Source organism: Ochlerotatus camptorhynchus, unplaced genomic scaffold (genome assembly GCF_037179485.1).
Source record: "Ochlerotatus camptorhynchus isolate MF236.1 unplaced genomic scaffold, CSIRO-AGI_Acam_v1.1 ptg000265l, whole genome shotgun sequence".
Taxonomy (NCBI): Eukaryota; Metazoa; Arthropoda; class Insecta; order Diptera; family Culicidae; genus Ochlerotatus; species Ochlerotatus camptorhynchus.
The window spans coordinates 1,576,420-1,594,226 of record NW_027040755.1 but is presented as its reverse complement, the minus strand read 5'-3'; the positions used below and the strand labels follow the sequence as shown (position 1 = coordinate 1,594,226).

At 38.4% G+C, this 17,807-nt stretch overlaps 2 protein-coding genes across 2 annotated transcripts in view; one reads left to right on the top strand and one right to left on the bottom strand.

The window, feature by feature from the left end:
- Pfdn6 (prefoldin 6) overlaps positions 1-17,807 on the top strand; it is a 150,997-nt gene that overhangs the window by 117,418 nt on the left and 15,772 nt on the right. The window lies entirely within an intron of this gene.
- LOC135705315 (uncharacterized) lies at positions 755-15,940 on the bottom strand. The gene is made up of 8 exons (XM_065226985.1): positions 15,663-15,940; positions 14,339-14,606; positions 5,877-6,284; positions 5,272-5,574; positions 4,640-5,065; positions 4,475-4,572; positions 2,900-2,938; positions 755-2,836 (listed from the first exon to the last, which is right to left on the bottom strand). Exons 2-8 carry the CDS (start codon positions 14,427-14,429, stop codon positions 959-961), a joined length of 3,243 nt encoding a protein of 1,080 aa, XP_065083057.1. The 5' UTR covers positions 14,430-14,606; positions 15,663-15,940; the 3' UTR covers positions 755-958.

The window sequence follows — 17,807 nt, the reverse complement described above, 5'->3', positions numbered from 1 at the left end:
CATGTATGTTCTAAACACGTCGAAAAACAATCAAGGGTGTTTGAAAGTGGTGCCGGTGGTGTAGTGGTAAGCGTGATTGCCTCTTACGCCAAAGGGCCTTTGTTCAATCCCAGTCTGGGCATAAAATCTCTGACCACGCCTTCCTTCGGGAAGTACAACCGTTGGTCCCCGGTCTATGAGTTGATGGATGGGTCGATTGGTGTGGGGAAGCTGCCTCCCTGGCGTCGGTAGCATTGGTACTCAGTATGGAAAACAAGATCGACGGAAAACAAATCAAGTAAAAAAAACAATCAAGCATTTTTATACTCATTTAGAAATTTCCAATTCTAAGAAAAATTGGCATTGCTGTCAGCCACAACATGCGATTAAAGCTGCGGTTGTCAAAAAATATGACGTAGGATAATATCTATTAATCATATTGTCGAGCAGTATTGGGGCGACCTTCTACCAGCGATTTTAAGAAAATGCAAGAAACTTACGATAAGACCCTATTTCCTCAAAGTTCTAGAAGAAAAAATATCATAATATGCCTAGTTTGAGATCAACAGTTTTTACACATTGAGGATGATTGGTAGTCCCAAGCATCGTCTATTGGTTCTCTGTGTAATTACAGCTGATCTGGTAATAACAGAGTAGCAACCGTGGGCGGTCAATCATGCTCATGGTCATTACAGAACATGAAGATAGGTGGTAGTCACAATTCATGTTTTAGGAAACATTCTTTCACAAAAACAAAAAAACATGAAGAGACAAGTTCATGATTCTTAATTTCGGTTTATTTCATTATATTTAAGTTCAAATAATGCAAAACGAACGAATACAAACAGAAAACGAGAACTTAAGCAGACTTATGACGTATGTTTAGGATGTGTTATTTTTCAGTAGGATGCTTTCATATTTGTTTTATTTTTGCGCGGTTTTTCTTTTTTCATAACAAATGATTTAGGTGCATAAGGCATTACATAATAATACAGCGTTTTTGCTTATGATTAGAATGGCCACCTCCATTCGCCAGACAGTGGCCATTCGCAGTCTGCTTAGCAAGCTGGTCTTTCTTGGGTTCTGTCTTTTGCTGTCCATCGAGACCGTTGACTTCCTGGTTTTTCGCCTGTACATCGCTCATATAGTCGCTGTCCACGCTATCTTCGGCTTCATCACAACTGCTGCTGCTGTAGGTATCCGAAGATAAAACGAGGGAATCGTCAAAGTTCAGGAAATTGAATTGATGAATTCGGTGCAGTAGGATCGGATCTTCCGGGAGTACAAACAATTCTTCCAAGCGTTTATTGCTCAACGTTTCCGAGAGCCACTTTGTAACGGCTTCGGTCAGTTGTATTTCTTGACTGCCGAAGGAACTTGTTGACGATTTGCGTTCTTTGCTATCACTGCTGGAGCTTGTGAACGCTGCTGGGCTCTGAACACCAGAATCAAAATTTTCAAAATATTCATCATTGGAGAAATGCTTACATTTTTGCTGATCATCATCATCTTCATGCTCATATTGCACCGTCTTGTCTGGCGATGAAAGTTCAGTGGGATTAAATGGAAGGTTGCAATTTTCCGTCAATTTATTTTCTATTATATCCATATCTTCTGCACATGCTTGGATGCACGTCGCTGTCAAACTTGATAGTTTAGATTCTTCAATCAACTCTGAAGGCACCTCATGCGGTTCATCTTTCTTAGTCGTATCAATGTGTTCCGGATTATTTTGACTTATTACTTGCACGATTGAATCATCCGGAATATTCAGGGTTTCACATTGTTTGCCAATGGCATCGATCACTTTTTCTTGTTGATTTGCAACATGATCAACAGTCTCGATTTGTAAATCAGAAAATTGAATATCTCTCAAATCTTCCTCAAGACATTCTACATCGTAATCCTCATCGTTTTCTAAATTCAGCGCACAACCAGCTGTAACTTGTTCATTTGAGATTGATGAGAGCACCCCTTCTTGCTCAGCTTCTATGATTTCATGTTCGCTGTCACCAACATCTTCTTTAACCGCATTTTCGTTTGGTGGTACAGCTTCATCAGCAGCATCCGTTGACTCTACAAGCTCACTCTCGTTGGATATCTCGGAAACAGGGAACTCTGGTTCGATCAGTTCGAAGCCTTTCTGTGAAAGGCCAATTTTCTTCGACTTCTTCCCTTTTCCTTTTGCAGTCTTTTTCCCCTTTCTCCCAATAGTTTCTTTTTTAGGACGTTTAGTTTCCTCTGAAACTGCAGTCGTAGAATCACAACTAGCCACTGATGGCTCTTGCTTACATTCATCATAGAACAATTTAACATTTGAAGGCGATTCCAAAACCACGTTGGATAGATTCTTAGTGCCGACAGAACGCAGTTCTCGGTCTTCTTCTATTGTAACCTCTTTTCCATTGCGAACAGTACGCCATTCACTCGACTCACTTTGCTGAACGTCCGGAGGCCTCAGTAAGCTTGCGGGTCTCGTAAGATCTATGTTTTGCTCGGCGAAGGCACGAGTAGATTCGATTAGATCCTTCTTACGATTTTTCTGAGCGTGAGATCTCTGCCTACCTGGTGCTTTGGAAACCGTATTTAGATGCTGAGATCGTTCTGCGAGTTTAGGTGCATTTAGTGATTTTGACGGACGTAGCGAAGCGGAATTGATGTCTGATTGTTGACTAGAAGGAAGCTCGTTGGTAGAATTATGGCCGGCGATGTCAGTATTCTCTGCGGTCGTCGATGGCTGCGTCGGAACTGCCTGATCAGTTGAGGTGGGGTTGGAAATAATACCATCGACAGGCACTTCAGTGGAATCGGTTACTTCAGTTTCCGGGATACATAAGACATTAGGATACTGATACATCTGGTGGGGGAGAATTGAATTACTTGATTAACTGAATTGATTAAATAAAAAAAAAAGACTCACTGTGTCAATCGTTCCATCTGGGAAGAACTCAGCTGGATACTAGAAGGAGTAATATAAATGTTAGCATTGTCGTAAATGTATACTGCTATTAATAAATTTTGTTTGATAAGTTAAGTGTCGAATTCATTTAGATAAAAAAGGTGAGATTTTTATTGATGGACAGAATAATAAGCTTTTTCTACTACACATATTTATTGTTCTTAAGCGCTGTCCAGATTGAGCAGTTAAAACATGTTATAACAGATTGTCAAATAATAGCAACACAGAAACCACCATCAAGATAACGCTATAACATGTTATAACTCTTTAGTCTGAACGTACTATAACAAAAAGTATCAGATAAAAACCATTAAGAATAGGGAAAGTTGGGTAATTTCGCCAATGGGGCAACGTGGCCATTCGCTTAAAAATCAACTTATTGAACACATTTTACAAAAAAATCTGTAGCTGGCTTAATGATCTACTTGAACTATTCAATTAATTTTATGCTACGTTCAGACTACAGAGTTATAACATGTTATAGCGCTATCTTGATGGTGTTTTCTGTGTTGCAATTATTTGACAACCGTTATAACATGTTATAACTCTCCAGTCTGGACAGCGTTTTAGTCTAAAAAAATACTTTTCTCTAGTGTGAATATTCAAAAAATGTTAGACTAGCTCAAAATGTCAAAAATGTTATAAGATTTCTGAATCAGAAAATAAGGTCTATCAGTAGTTTCTTATAACTTTTCGTTAATATTCCTTCAGCAGCTCTATAAATGGTTTCTTATATGACACGATGTTTTTTTTTTCTAGTTTTCAATAAACATTAAAGTTGTCATAATAAAATATTATTTAAGTTCATATTTTCTACTTAGATTCCTCAATTTTGTAGTATTCCTTTTATGACTGTATCATATGAAATCACGTTTTTATTAGCTACTTTGGTAAAAAATCAATCATTTACAACCTTAGAAATTATAGCCTTAAATAGGCAGTACTTCTGGTATTTAATTTATTCTACAGAAAATATTTGTTTGTATGCTAAAACTGTTCATTGTTGATCCTTCATACAGCCTCAAAAGAACAGAATATTTTTACCACTTGCTTACAAAGGTGCTCATACCACCATTTCGGTTAAAAAACGAACATGGTTTAAATCTTCTTTCATAAGATTCCATAGATTACTTTTAATATTCGATTTATGTTCATAATGTAAATAGTGGTTGAAACTATCCATTTGGTTAAAAATCATTCGAATTTTTCACTGAATTTGGATTCATTAGCGATGAAGGTGGAAAAAATGTGACCATTGGCTAGTTCGTATTGGTTTATTGGTATTGGTTTGGCAGTATACGTGTGATAATTATTGACATCGTCGAAAATGCTTGATTACAATATCAAATGGGTCATTGAAGGAACAGTCCACAAGCATACCCTGGAAAAATTACCTAGAACCGATACAATAATGATCAAAATCATTAACCTTCATTAGCCAGCACAAGAACGTGTCTTCGAAACTATCGACGTTCATTTTCAAACAAACGCAAAAAAAAACAAACACAGATCAATTACATTGAACGACTAGTTTACCTCATCCCAGTTTCTGTATCGTTTCTTCCGTTTCCTGAAGCTCTGTTGCCTTGCGTGTTCCTCTTCACTCATTCCGCCAAATTGATCGCAGTACATTTCTAAAACATTGAACATACATTTGTTTTATTTTTCTATCATTGGAATCCTCCTGACTATTTCCCTTACCATTTCCCACCACCGGGAATGGAGCCACCATACAGCCAGGATAGTAGAAAGCATTATAAAATTGAGCATAATCGAAGCTGTTTGCAAAAGGTGACAGTATCGGTTGCTGTGGCACTTGTTGATTCAGATCTGCTATGTCTACTTCACCGTTCACCACATCCTGACCATTTTCCTCCGAAATACTGTTGAGCCGTGTTTGATTCAGCAAACAAACTTCGGCGTTCTCTTGCAAAGTAACAGGTACAGCTTCTACCACCTCGACATCATCGAATGTATCATTTGATTGATTCTTGTCGTCGTCCGATGCAGCAAGTTCTCCTCCATCCACGTCCTCATTGAACGAAGACTGGCAGTGATAATTTGTAGGATATATGTAAGTCTGACCGCCGTTCATGTAGGGGAATCCGCTATTATCAACAGCAAAGCCTACAACAAGGAAGAAATTTTGTAATTTGAACACATTTAAATATTGTTATCTAGCTATCTTTGACTGCTGTGGGTTTCATCGTCAAAGGTGCGGTCAAATACTTTCTTGTGTGAAGGGAAAAAAAAATCTTCCGTTTCTTATCTATAATGTTTATTCATTCTTCAAGCACAACACGTGTTTGCCATCACCAGTCAGTAGCACTTACCATTCATGACAAGAACTCCGCTCTGATCTATGTAGCCAAAGTATGGCAAAGGTGCGGGATAATCCAGCAAGTGGCCATCGGTTAGATACGCTGAATCGGATGTGACCGATTCAGCGGTAGAAACCGAACCACTTGCGGTGGCGACATCACTTCCATCCGTTGTACCATTCACGGAGCTGCTTCCCGTTGCGGCTCCATTATCATTCCCATTCGTTGATGACGTTGTGTGCTTTTTCGGCCTGGATAAATAGCCCTTTTTAAACAGGACATCCTGTCGTGGAGTGGTAATTTTCGTATATTCGTCTACATAATACAAGAAGAAGCAAATTAATTGACTCTTGGACGAGGAAAGCATATCCAGAACAACATGTGAAAAGGGCATACAAGCTTTTTGTAAACAAACCTTCTTATGCCCTTTTCACGCCACCCATATGACACCAACGCAAACCTTTAACATCACCGGGTAGGGGACACTTTCCCCTTCTCGATGATATTGCTGGTTTGCGTGGGCGACCCTCGGTTGGTGAGAAAAAGGCCTACAAAGGTTTGTTTACAAAAAGCTTGTATGCCCTTTTCACATGTTGTTCTGGATATAACCTTTATACCTTCGTTAATGATCACAGCGCCATTTTGCTCGTTTTTGACTTCGGCAGTATATTGATCGTTGGAGTTATTCCTATAACTGCCGTTGCCATTATAGCTATTGTAATGAGGTTTCCTACTGCTACCATTATGATAATAACTATTTCTATTGTAATGACTTTTAAACTGAGACGAGTAGTTTCTTGAAGGATGGCTATGATAGCCATTCGAGTATGGTTGACCGATGCTTCCCTCTGTGGTTTGCTGCCGGGCATAACCGTTGGTATTATTCCATGATGATCTCCGATCGGATGAGTGCAAAGTGGAAACATCTTTAGAATCAATATTTTCTGGACACGAAGCCTTATCTACGTTTACCCCATTAACATCCTCGAGGATTGCTTTTTTGGTCCCTCGAGATAATTTGGAAGCTGCAAAATGATATAAATAGAATTAACATTAATTTTAGAACTAACAGCTATGTGATATATCTTTGAAATTGTTTCGTAATCTTCACTCTTCTCCGTTTAGAATTGATTGGCATGATGATTATTACGTTGTTTTCATTTTATAATCGCAATAATTACGCATTCTCAAGAGTATTTTGAACATTTTAGCAGAAGGCAATAAGCCGATTCGATTGTTTTTATTTAATAATATTCCTATATTTATTACAGTAACCCCTCCATATAACATCCATCCACCGCTGTTTCTCGGCTGTCCTTCAAGCAATTCAGCCGATTTTCTGTTGATAACTAGCTGGTTGAAAATAATGACATATATAACAAAATCAGCGAAATTGATGGATTGATTTATCTTTATTTAGGAGGCTTTCAGCCTGAGGCTGGTTCGCCTCCAAAACTCAGCGAAATTGGTTGAAGGGCATCTGAGAAACAGCGGTGGGTGGATGTATAGGTATATGGAGGGGTTACTTTACTGTGTGAGCATCTTATGAATGACTCTGTGAACATGAGGACGACTCGATTGGAGAATTCAGGTTGAACTCCATTTCTATTTTTGGGAAACAGGAGCAATATTTTAACAGATTTCCCAAATTAATCAATAATTTTTGGTTTCTAAATTTATGATTTAATTTCTATGGGGAAAACAGGGATCTTAAATAAAATAACAGTAGAATCAGTGGCGTAGTAAAGATTTCTGTCTAAGTAGGGGGGCATGTAAAGGTAGGCCTGCTAAATCTGCATTATTACTGAAAATAAAGTACGCGAAAAATATGATATGCATGCTGATGGAAACCTGTTTGGAGAGGTTCAAAAGAACTTTCAGCGAACTTATAGAGAAAAAAACATCCGGGTAAGTTTGGAAGAAACATCCGGGGGAAGCTGACAGAATCTGTCGGAAATCAACATCCAGAAAAAGTAACCCCAAGCTGCTGCCGCTCACTTCGCTATAAAAAATGTTTTTCGGAATTATGAAATCATTAGATGTTATGATATGTTGTGCTTGTAAGTTACATAATGAGGTTGTAAGGTTTGTGTTTGACACATGGAATCTGTCAATGTTGCTTTCAGAAATTCAATAAGCGAAATCTTGTAACTCTCTGAAAGCAAAATTGACAGTGTTATGATGATTTACCTTTCCGTACGTACCGTCAGATTTGATAAAGAGAAACAAATTGTTGAGATTTTGTTAAAAATATAACACTGCTTCTTGACCCCAAATTCGGCCTATGGATTCTAAATTAGGCCTAATGCATTGTCTACCACAGTCGCTTTATTTATAGTATGGTGGTACCAATTCAATATGTTGTAGACCAACAATTGAAAAGTTATATCATTTTTTTTTTTAAACAAAACGTTGGTTGTTCTTTCTTCGCCAATCGAACGCAAATTACCTGCATCATCGGATAAGAGAAACTTTCCCCAACCCAAAGATGGTGTTAGTTTGCGTAGGCGAGCATTGAGTCACGAGTAAACGGTTTCCGGAGTTTTGTTCGCAATAGCTGATGTGCTCTTTTCTGTTGTTGGTCGTGATTTGCTCGATTGGTTCCGCTATATGAAAGCTCAATTGGCTACCGCGATTCTATCTGCCAGACTATAAATATAGCGACTATAATTGAAACGCCATTGAATTCACTTCGGCCTATTGGATGAAGACAAAAATTGATGAGAAAAATGGATGTAAACATACATATCACTCGTTTTCATTGACTTCGTTCGGTAGCTTTCGAACTAAACTATCGTATCAAACGCCTAATTGTTTACTCTAAAACAATGGATTTATTTGATGTTTTCTTAGGCCCAAAATGGTAGTTCTCGATGGGCCCAAAATGGGCGATTAGGCCGAAGTAGTGCTCTACCCTATATGAAAAAAAATGAATAAGGCTGTCCACAAGACAGTTGCGATCAGCTGACTTTTTTGTTTACACGGCGAATGAGAACGACCCAAATTTGAGTTTAGTTCACTCATAACCGCCAAAAGTGCAGGAACTCAGCGATGAGTCAAATTTGGCTCATTGTTTCCTGTGGAAAACCTAACCAGTCTCGGAGTAGTACCAGTAGACTGAGTGAATCCAATCTTTACTTTTCTCAAATTCAGGAATTTTTCCCTGGAAAAACCTGGGAAAACATGAGAAACTCATCGCTGAGTTCCTGCACTTTTGGCGATTATGAGTGAACTAAACTCAAATGTGGGTCGTTCTCATTCGCCGTGTACCAAGAACTTTTGACAGATCACAGTAGAAATGGCAGTTTATTATCATATGAATTTCTGCTTTGTTTAGTTTACATTCAGCACCATTAACACCAGATCACTCACACACTCTAGATTTCTAGCTGTCAGTTCCACTGAGAAACGTCTCTTGGATCACCTTATTATGAATTATTAAATTTCAGGATATTATCGAAGACAACAAATCAAGAAGACTGGCAACTTTGCCAGAATCCAAGCGACAGATACAGTAGCGCTGCGCTTGAGTGAAGGTGGAAGCAACGCATAGAAAAATGAGCAAATACACAAACCCTTCGACTGAGGATGTAATCTTTGCTATCAAATTCGTTCGAAGCATTTACCTTTGAGCGGCAGATGACGCGATTTTACCTGTCTCATAGCGTTCGTATGAGAAAATGGAAGAGTTACTAGTATTCTTGATTTTTTGTCTTTGATATTTAGAGATGAACTAGCCTAAGGCTAAAAATCTCTTTAATAAAGTTTAAAAAAAAATGTCTTCGATATTATGCTAATTTTTATTTGTAATGTGCAATAATCAGTTTGCTTTCAGCAGTTGCCGGCAACGGTCGGCAGCAGCCAGCAGATTATCTCGATGTGTATCACGCGATCCTCTGTATACTCGATTTGATTGATTTTCAGCCACTGGCTGGTTCATATCCGTCTGTATACTCGAAAGTACACCCAACCGGAGGATGTAAGATTTACTTACAATTATGTGGGATTCATCATCGCAGGATGTTAGTGGATACCGCATGAACGGAGGATGAGATATACCGAGCTGCGCTCAAATGCAAGAAAAATTGGAGACCGAAAAATGTGGAATGTATTAGTGAATGCAATTAATTATGTCGAAAAAAATAGGTTGCCTGGACTAGAAACTTTAGAGAAACTAGCGGAGGAAATCGCTTAACACTTTCAGGGCAAGTCAGCTTGACTCCTGGAGGAATTCAGGAGGAGCTTCCAGGATAAATTGCAAGAATCTCTTTGTGGCAATCAGAAGAAACTTGTGGGGAAGCCTGAAAAAAAAAAAACTTACCGATGATGTCTGAAGCACTTCTGGAAGAAACCGAAAGAAACCTCCAGGAGAAGTGGGAATAATCTTCCGGTGGAAGTCGTAAGAGACATCCAAATATAACTGTCTAGTCCGTGGAAAAATAGAAGAAATTTTCGTGGAAAATTGGAAGAGCCTTACTGGAAAAATCATCTGAAGGTAGTCGGAAGCGAGGGGGGCGACTCTATCTACGATGAAGGAAAAATTGTTTTTTGCTGTGGTTAGCTGCGCGCACGCTGAGTAGATAGTAAGAAGATTTATGACGATTCTGAAGGTTTCTTGCAAAAAGATGATGCACGATGTAAGTAGATGCGAGACATGAAAGAAGATTTTTCGAAGATTGATTAGCTAGTGTGAGATTTGTTGAGCACCTAGAATTGAGATTTAGATGTGTCGTTCCCCTCGGTCGGAAGGCACCTTCAGAGAATGTAAGAAATAAACTTCCGGGCAAGTCTAAAAAATCATTCATATGAAATCGGATGAAACTTCCGGTGGTACCCAAAATAACATTTTAAATATATTTAAATGCTTTATCAATTTCGTTTTGAAAGCTTCAAACTGTATTGAAACACTATAACAATATTCGGTAACTTTTAAACATCTTCTTATACATGCAAACCTGGCGAACTTAGACAGCTAGTTTGGTCACCATAAACAGCTCTTAATCCCATATTCGTTGACGCTTCTACTGAGCTGATATTCAGCTGTTTAAACGGAGTATAAAGTTGAAAGGCGTTGATTCAACATAATCTAACGAAATAATCACTATACAGCTTTGTCGCAGGAGATGAGCTAGCCCTAAAAATCTCCTTAATAAAGATTTAAAAAAGCTTCGTCTCAAAGTAGAGTTAAATATTGTGTGTGTAGAACATTACGAGAAGTTTATCGAACTTATATAGTTCTGAGCGTTTGTTATCACCGGATTTAATTAAACACATAATTTACTTGCACCGGGACCTGGGGACTCGAACTTGTGACCACCGCAATGGAAAACCTCGACGACCAATTTTGCTAAACCAATACTTAAAACTGATCTAGAAATATCTACAAGTTGCTCTACAAGTAGATCGCTGAGTAGAGGCTTTATAGTAGTACATGTGCAACACTTTATCGACCATTATATTTATAGATTTATGTAAGATGTAGTGTAAAAGTTATAAAACCGCTGCAAAAATACACATCAGCTTATTAGGTAAGTACACGCTATTTAATAGTTGGAAATGCGCTTTCGTTTTCAATATTACTCAGTATGAGTTATTGGTTGTGTAGATGCCATGATATGAGCAATATACCCTTTTTATTAGCTTTTAATCGCAGCTATAACCAGTTACCTCTATGGCTATAAGTTGTATGTTGTTGTATGTGTATAGCGGTAGTGTAAACGTTTACTAGCTGCTGTTATTGAATTTGACTGACAAGCTGAATAATAGTGGTACAAATGCTGAACAGGTGCTACTCATACTATTTTGACTGCTTTTGTCTGTAGCTGAATTCACTGCTTTTATACAGCTGCTTTACAACACGAAACTGAGAAAAGTAAGCTTACATAGCTAAAAATGTTTGTTGGGTAGTTAAATGAAGCTTCTGAAGGTCAGAGATGAACCAGCCTCAGGCTGAAAATCTCTTTAATAAACGAAAAAAAAGCTTCTGAAGGATGCTAGAAAAGCCGGGGATTTGAAAGAAAAGACTTTCTCCCGGTACGGGGGGCGACCCCAGCGTAGTGGTTAGCATCCATACCTCTCATGCCAAAGTAACAAGGTCAAATCTCACCCCGGACAAGTCACGAGTGACTCAAGAGCATTAAAGTGACTATAATAAAAAAATACTACTATACACTGTACACACCAACTGCTCATTTGTTAATTACTTTTCACACAGTTGTTGACATTTGTTTTTCTTTAAAGTAATTGATAGATTAGGATCATAGTTTAGTATAGATATGCAAAGAATAGCTTAATCTTAACATTTAAATCAACACCAATGATTTTTTACACTCGAGGTGTGCAGCAAGCAAAACGCAAACAAAAATACAGTTTATTACTATTATAAAAATCTATTTTTTACGTATCTATAATAAGCTTAAAGTCTAGTCTATCGGTTGCTTCAAAAAGAACAATTGTTTGCTACGTAGTTGCTTAATGCTAAACGACAAATATCAGACTTAAAATGTTCACTTTATACGATAGATCAGAAGATGAAAGTATAGAAACCGGTGGAATCTAACGATTTTAAATTGGCTCACTACTTGACTAGCCTACTGGTCCCAGGTACATCTATAAGCGTAACCCATTCTAATCATAATTCTAGTACTACACTATGTTTGTTTTGATTCGCTATGAAAGTTTGACAAATAAAATGAGGGGTTCGTGGATTTTCCTATGTTTCGAGGGGTGCATCGATTAGCTTGGAACCGAAGATAGTACCAGAGCTGAGCCAAAAAGTCGAGCAAAGGTCAGTTTTGAGGAAGGCACGAATCGGATTAATCATCTCCTTTACCAAACTCCCCTGTTGGGGAGGGAGGGTAAGCACCTCCCCTACCCGTGTCTCCTTGGCTACGCCGAGGAGAACAAAATGTCCACTTTTCCTTATAGTAATTTTCATACAAATATGTGACATGAGATCGGAAACAAAATAGCTCAATTTGTTTAGGAGAATGGTTGCGTTGCATTGCGTTGCGTTTGTAACGGAGTAATTCGTAGGTTGCATACTGGCAACTGTCATGTATCTACTTTAACGTTCTTATTTTGATTGCTTTATGAAAACTATTTGGGAGTGAATAGTTCTCCAATCAAAGTTCAGAACAGGAAAAACATCTTCTCCTTTACAAGGAAAGGAGAGATATTGTTGATGTAAAATCTTCTAAAAGGGAGGCCAGCGACTCACCGACGCCCCCATAGATGCTACGGAGTAGGATAGTGGAGTATGAGATGGGTCAGGAGGATTCGCATAAGCAGGCAATGTGACCATTAAGACTGCACAAAATACGTATCGGTCATAGATACCAAAATTTATTAAGTGGAATTAAATGGATGATATCCTTTTTTGCTGTTTTATTTAAGCATTCCACTGACAACCCAATTTCATTACTTTATTTTTTTTCTAATCATTGAGTTAAACCAATGGATATTCCTATTTTGTTAAATTTCGTGATGAATAATTATATTTAATTTAATAAGTATGAAATAGCTCAAGACCATAGCTTTGTATAGTCAATAAAGGTAACCATACAGGAGATAGCGGGTTGAATTCTCGGCATGTACAAACAAAATGTATTAAAGAATTTTATCTTACTCGAATGTCGTGGGCATAAAGTATCATTGTGCTATCCACTAGTGTGCGCATCAGAGGTGGCAAACAGCTGTCATGCTGATGTCATTAGTAATTTTGTTTATTTAATAGCTGTTTTTGGGCCTTTGAAGAACCATAAATTGTTACACGTGGGTTTTACAAGTCTTATAGGAGCGAGTTTGCCATCCCTTGCTACACTGGCTCGAAGAACACAAGTTGATGACATGCAAAACGTTTGAATTCAGTTCAATAGCCATTAAAGAGAATGAAGTGGTATGGAACAGGACACTGGGGACGAATGACCCAAGAGTAACACTAACACAGTGGCTATAGTAATAAAAAAAGGAAAAGGTATTAGCTCTTGTAGTTACGTAATAAGATCTACGACCGCACCTAGGCTGTTTATTTTCAGGAACAAATCATTGTTTTACGCCTTGTTGATAATGAAACGATTCGAATCGCATCCACCGAGGATCTAGCGAATCCAATATTGATAGGCAAAAAGGCGTGCCATTGGAAGGTGATCCCACTCTTAAGAGCGTATAAATAGCGGTAAACCCTAGTAAGGGAGCACACATTAAGTACGTCACGCGAAATTTAGGAAAATCAACATCCCCTGTCATCACGTTTATCCTATACCTAACGCATTGCATTGTCACACATGTTTAAACCCTCTCCCCCTTAGTGCGTAACGTACTCAATGGATGCTCCCTAAGCTTACTATTAAAAGCGGTGACTTACGAGAATGGTAAGAATGACAACTGTTCCAAAACCGAATACTTCATCATTTTATCAATAGTAATGCAGTTATCGCAATATATCAATTAATGCTATCAATGGATTTATATCCCGAATAGAGGAAACCCAGATTGAAGAAGAAGAGAAGGTGCCCTACCTAAGGCCACTCAGCTATGTCTGGTGGGCTTGAGTCGTGTTGGTATAAGTTAAGAGATAAGAGAAAAGCATAAAAAATATAACCCTCGAATGGCGTCCGCTGATATTTACGCCGAAAACTGGAGCACTCTCGGGAGCACATCATTAGAGGGTCTATCATAACGAAGTGCATACACATAGAGAGAGATGCTTTTCACTTCTTACAGAAATAAGAGTCGAGGTATACTTATGCCTTGTTCAGACTAGCCTTGTAACATGTTATAACTGCGTAGTGCGAACATAGCATTAGAAGAAGCTCAAGCCATAGATAATTAGAAAAAAACATTCCATTGATTCTTTTTCCATGCACTTGGAAGAAGCTAATTTCTTCACCTTTTTTCCAGCATCGAGGAGGCTGTTTCTAGAAACAAGCCATGTGATTTGTTATTTCTGTACCAGCACACATGTGCTTTCTTCTCGTTCCCATGCTTCGCAATTTGATTGACATTCGTTCAACGGGAGAAGAGTATTTAAGAATTTGTAGCAGAATCGGCGTTTAAATTTAAATGTTCCTGTACTTACCGGCATCGTGTTCGGCTGGAGGAACGGTGGAGGTGGCACTAGCTAACGAAAGGGATACCCATTTCGTTTTCTTCCTAGCTCCCTTCGCCATTGAGTGCGATTGATGGATGGAACCTTTACTGATGCCGTTGCTACTACTAAATCACTTAGCTGCACAATCCCTCGACTTGTGACTGCGTTGCTACTTTGCAACAATTCTTCCACAGGATATCCACTAACTATGCGACGGTTTTTCTGTTACCCATTCAATTCAAGAAAAACATTTGCTCTAAATAGAAGAAGGATACCGCGTGACAGATTCCAAGGGCACGACCAACAAAAACACACTTCTTAGAGCCACTTAGTCTGTGTAACTATTTTTTTTCTCTAATGCACACACGTATGATTATTCAAGCTCGATGCTCAAATGTTTCCCTATTTAAAAAAAAGCTACACTCCCGTCGTCGTCGTTGCATAATCGTTGTCGCCACCGCCACTACCGTCGTCGCACGTATGTCTGTATGAGAACTCACGTGCCTCGTGATGCTTTTTTTTGACACGCTTTTCTATATCTAATCCTCACTTAACATGGCTAAGCACATTGCCAAAAATTTACCTTGTGGACAAATTTTAATGGTGAAAATTTTCCGCTCACTTCCACAATCGGTGTGAGTAGTTTTCTTCGTCGACCGGTAAAGCTTGACGAGAATATGCGTCAAATACCCCAGACGTTGGTATTTCGTTTCTTCCGAACCCTACTGTCCCCTTCCGATACGGCCACAGAAGGGTATTTTTGTTTCTTTTCTTCTTTACCCCAATCAGCTGTTATGTAATTCGGAAAATGCAATTGAACTTTTCCTACTTTCTCGCTCTCACTATGACTAGCTCGTTGGTATTGGGAAAAGGGAACTTTACCAGAACAATCTCTGATCGTTGTATGATGGTTATATGATAATCAATATAGGCAGGATGCTCTACTTTTAATGTCTTGCTATTGCTAAACAATCTCGAGTCGATAATTTACACTAGTTTTTTTAAGCACATTACACTCTGTACTCTTGATAATATTGATTGAGTACAATGATTAAATTCGCGAACTCTGTTCGTGCTTGAAGGGGTTGAATTCTATTGGGCGATGATTAATACAAAACAATTTTCTTCATCTACTGATAGTGTTATAGGTAGGCACAAGCACAAATACACTATTTCGGAGTTCCGGTCGGACGTTTAGACGATCGGTCGTTTTGTGCTTCTGGAAAATCGATACACGCTTCAGGAACACGGGGGCACCATTGGTTCTATCCTCTGGGAGCACACCATGGCCAGAAAACCGATTATACAACACCTTCCTCTGCCTTGCTACGACGAATTGGCCTTAGCGATAGCACTGACAATATCCTCTTGCTTTGCATGTTCGATACTAAAGTGCTATTTCAGTATTCAATCGCTCTTGGCTGTCTGTTTTTCCGTTTTTCCCACTCTCTCACAGTCTCCGTCGATTTTCTCGCTCTGCTACTCACACGCTCTCACTCACGTTTCCCGTGCGACGGGTTGTAGACAAAAACTCTTTTGGTTGACAAAAGACCGTTGAACCTCCTGTTATCTAACAAACTTCACAAGTAAAATCTGCTTACTTTACTTTGATGAAAACCTTTTGTAGAACTTATACAATACGACAGTACCTACATTACCTCACATTTCACCTAAGATTTTAAGCTGCTCTCATGTGCTAGTTAGAATTATACACAACATGCCGGTACCTAGAGGGATACTCTCACCGAAATGCATTCGCATACAAGCCTAATTGAATATACACACACGACGAATTGTTAGCCATTTGTGCTCGAATCAAACGACGGATTTGTAGGTAACCATTTCACCATAGCGGCCGCATGTGTTATCATCTGTACTAGACAGAACCGGGTTTGGTTTGTTGGTGATAATGCTCTCGATGTCTTTTTATTGCGAGAGAGCGAAACTGGGCGCGAGCGTGATCATTTTCTAAAACCTTCTTTAATGCTCATCGATATGGCGTACATATAGTAACATAGTAACTTCTCACAGGACACGGACTTATTGTGTAGATTCACTTGATGGCAAAACACGCCTCACCACACGGCTGTGATAGTGCGCTGTTTTCAAGGTCAAGGACACTTTATTTCGCAAAGAGGACACCACTGGCTAGGTTAAAGATTGTTTACACGGCCATTGCATCTGACTCATATTTGAATTCCGTTCACCTAAATTCGCAAAAACGTATAGATCACTCATAGAATAAGTAAAATTTTCATCGATTTTCCTCTAGAGCAAATTTTTGATGAAAAGCTAGGAAAATATTACTCAGTCTATGAGTTACCTACGTTTTTGCGGTTATGAGTAAAAAACCACTCAATTTTGAGTCGATGTTATCGGCTGTGCATAAAACGCTTATTACCAATCAAGAGCAAATTTTCATTACGTCGAATGTAACAAAGGTAAACAAAGTCGAGCTATCAGTGTCAATCGATTCTCCTGCTATTACACTATATACTGACCGAATATAGGATCAAATCCCATTTTTAAATTTATTTGCCAGCCAAATTGCTTTTTGACGTAATCACCTTCCGATCAAAATAGTTTTCGATGTTACTTAAGTCACCCAATTTCTATGGAGATGCCGTTTGACTTAAGTAACAGCGCTGAGAAACCCGTGAAAAGTGTACGTTCGTCGTTTCGCTTTCTCATTATTAAAGTGAATAAATCGCACTGTTTGTTGCTAAGATGATTTCGGTGGTCCTAAAATAATGAATGGGCTGCACGTAAGGAGACGTAATTGATAATTCTCCCGAATATCCTGGTAAATACACTTTGACTTAAGTAACAATAGGGGCCACCAAACGACGTATAATAACTTTTGACTCAAAAACCAGTATTTTTTAGCATGAAAGCTAGCGATTTGCATTTGTATGATTAAAACCCTGCTAAATATGTTAAACATTGCTATCACTATGAGATTATATGTGTTTACTTGGAAATAGGAATAACTTTTCGGTCATCAAAACAAAACTTTATTTTTCTCGGATTGGTGCGAATGTTACTTACGACATAATGAAAATTTGCTCTTGCAATGATATATTGCAATACATAAATCAACCAGGTAACATTTAAAGGTATGCAAAGTTTCTTCTAAAACAGCTGATGCGTATATTTTCGTCCCAATTTATTCAATTACGTTAATAAAATAACTGAAATCCTGAGTACAACATACCTGAAAGTTACGTTCAATCATCTATCAGAACGAGTGAAGGATTCTTCTTGCTGAAAAATTCAACGATGCATTTGGCCATATTTTATGGGTATGCAATAATTAGATACAAAGTGTGCAATACAGGACAATGCAGGATTTCAATGCAAATGGTGCGTGCAACAATTTGACTTTGAGACACATTCAAAAGATTTATTATAAGAAAAGTTTTAACGAATAAAAATTATAAATGAGCTTTGGAAATGT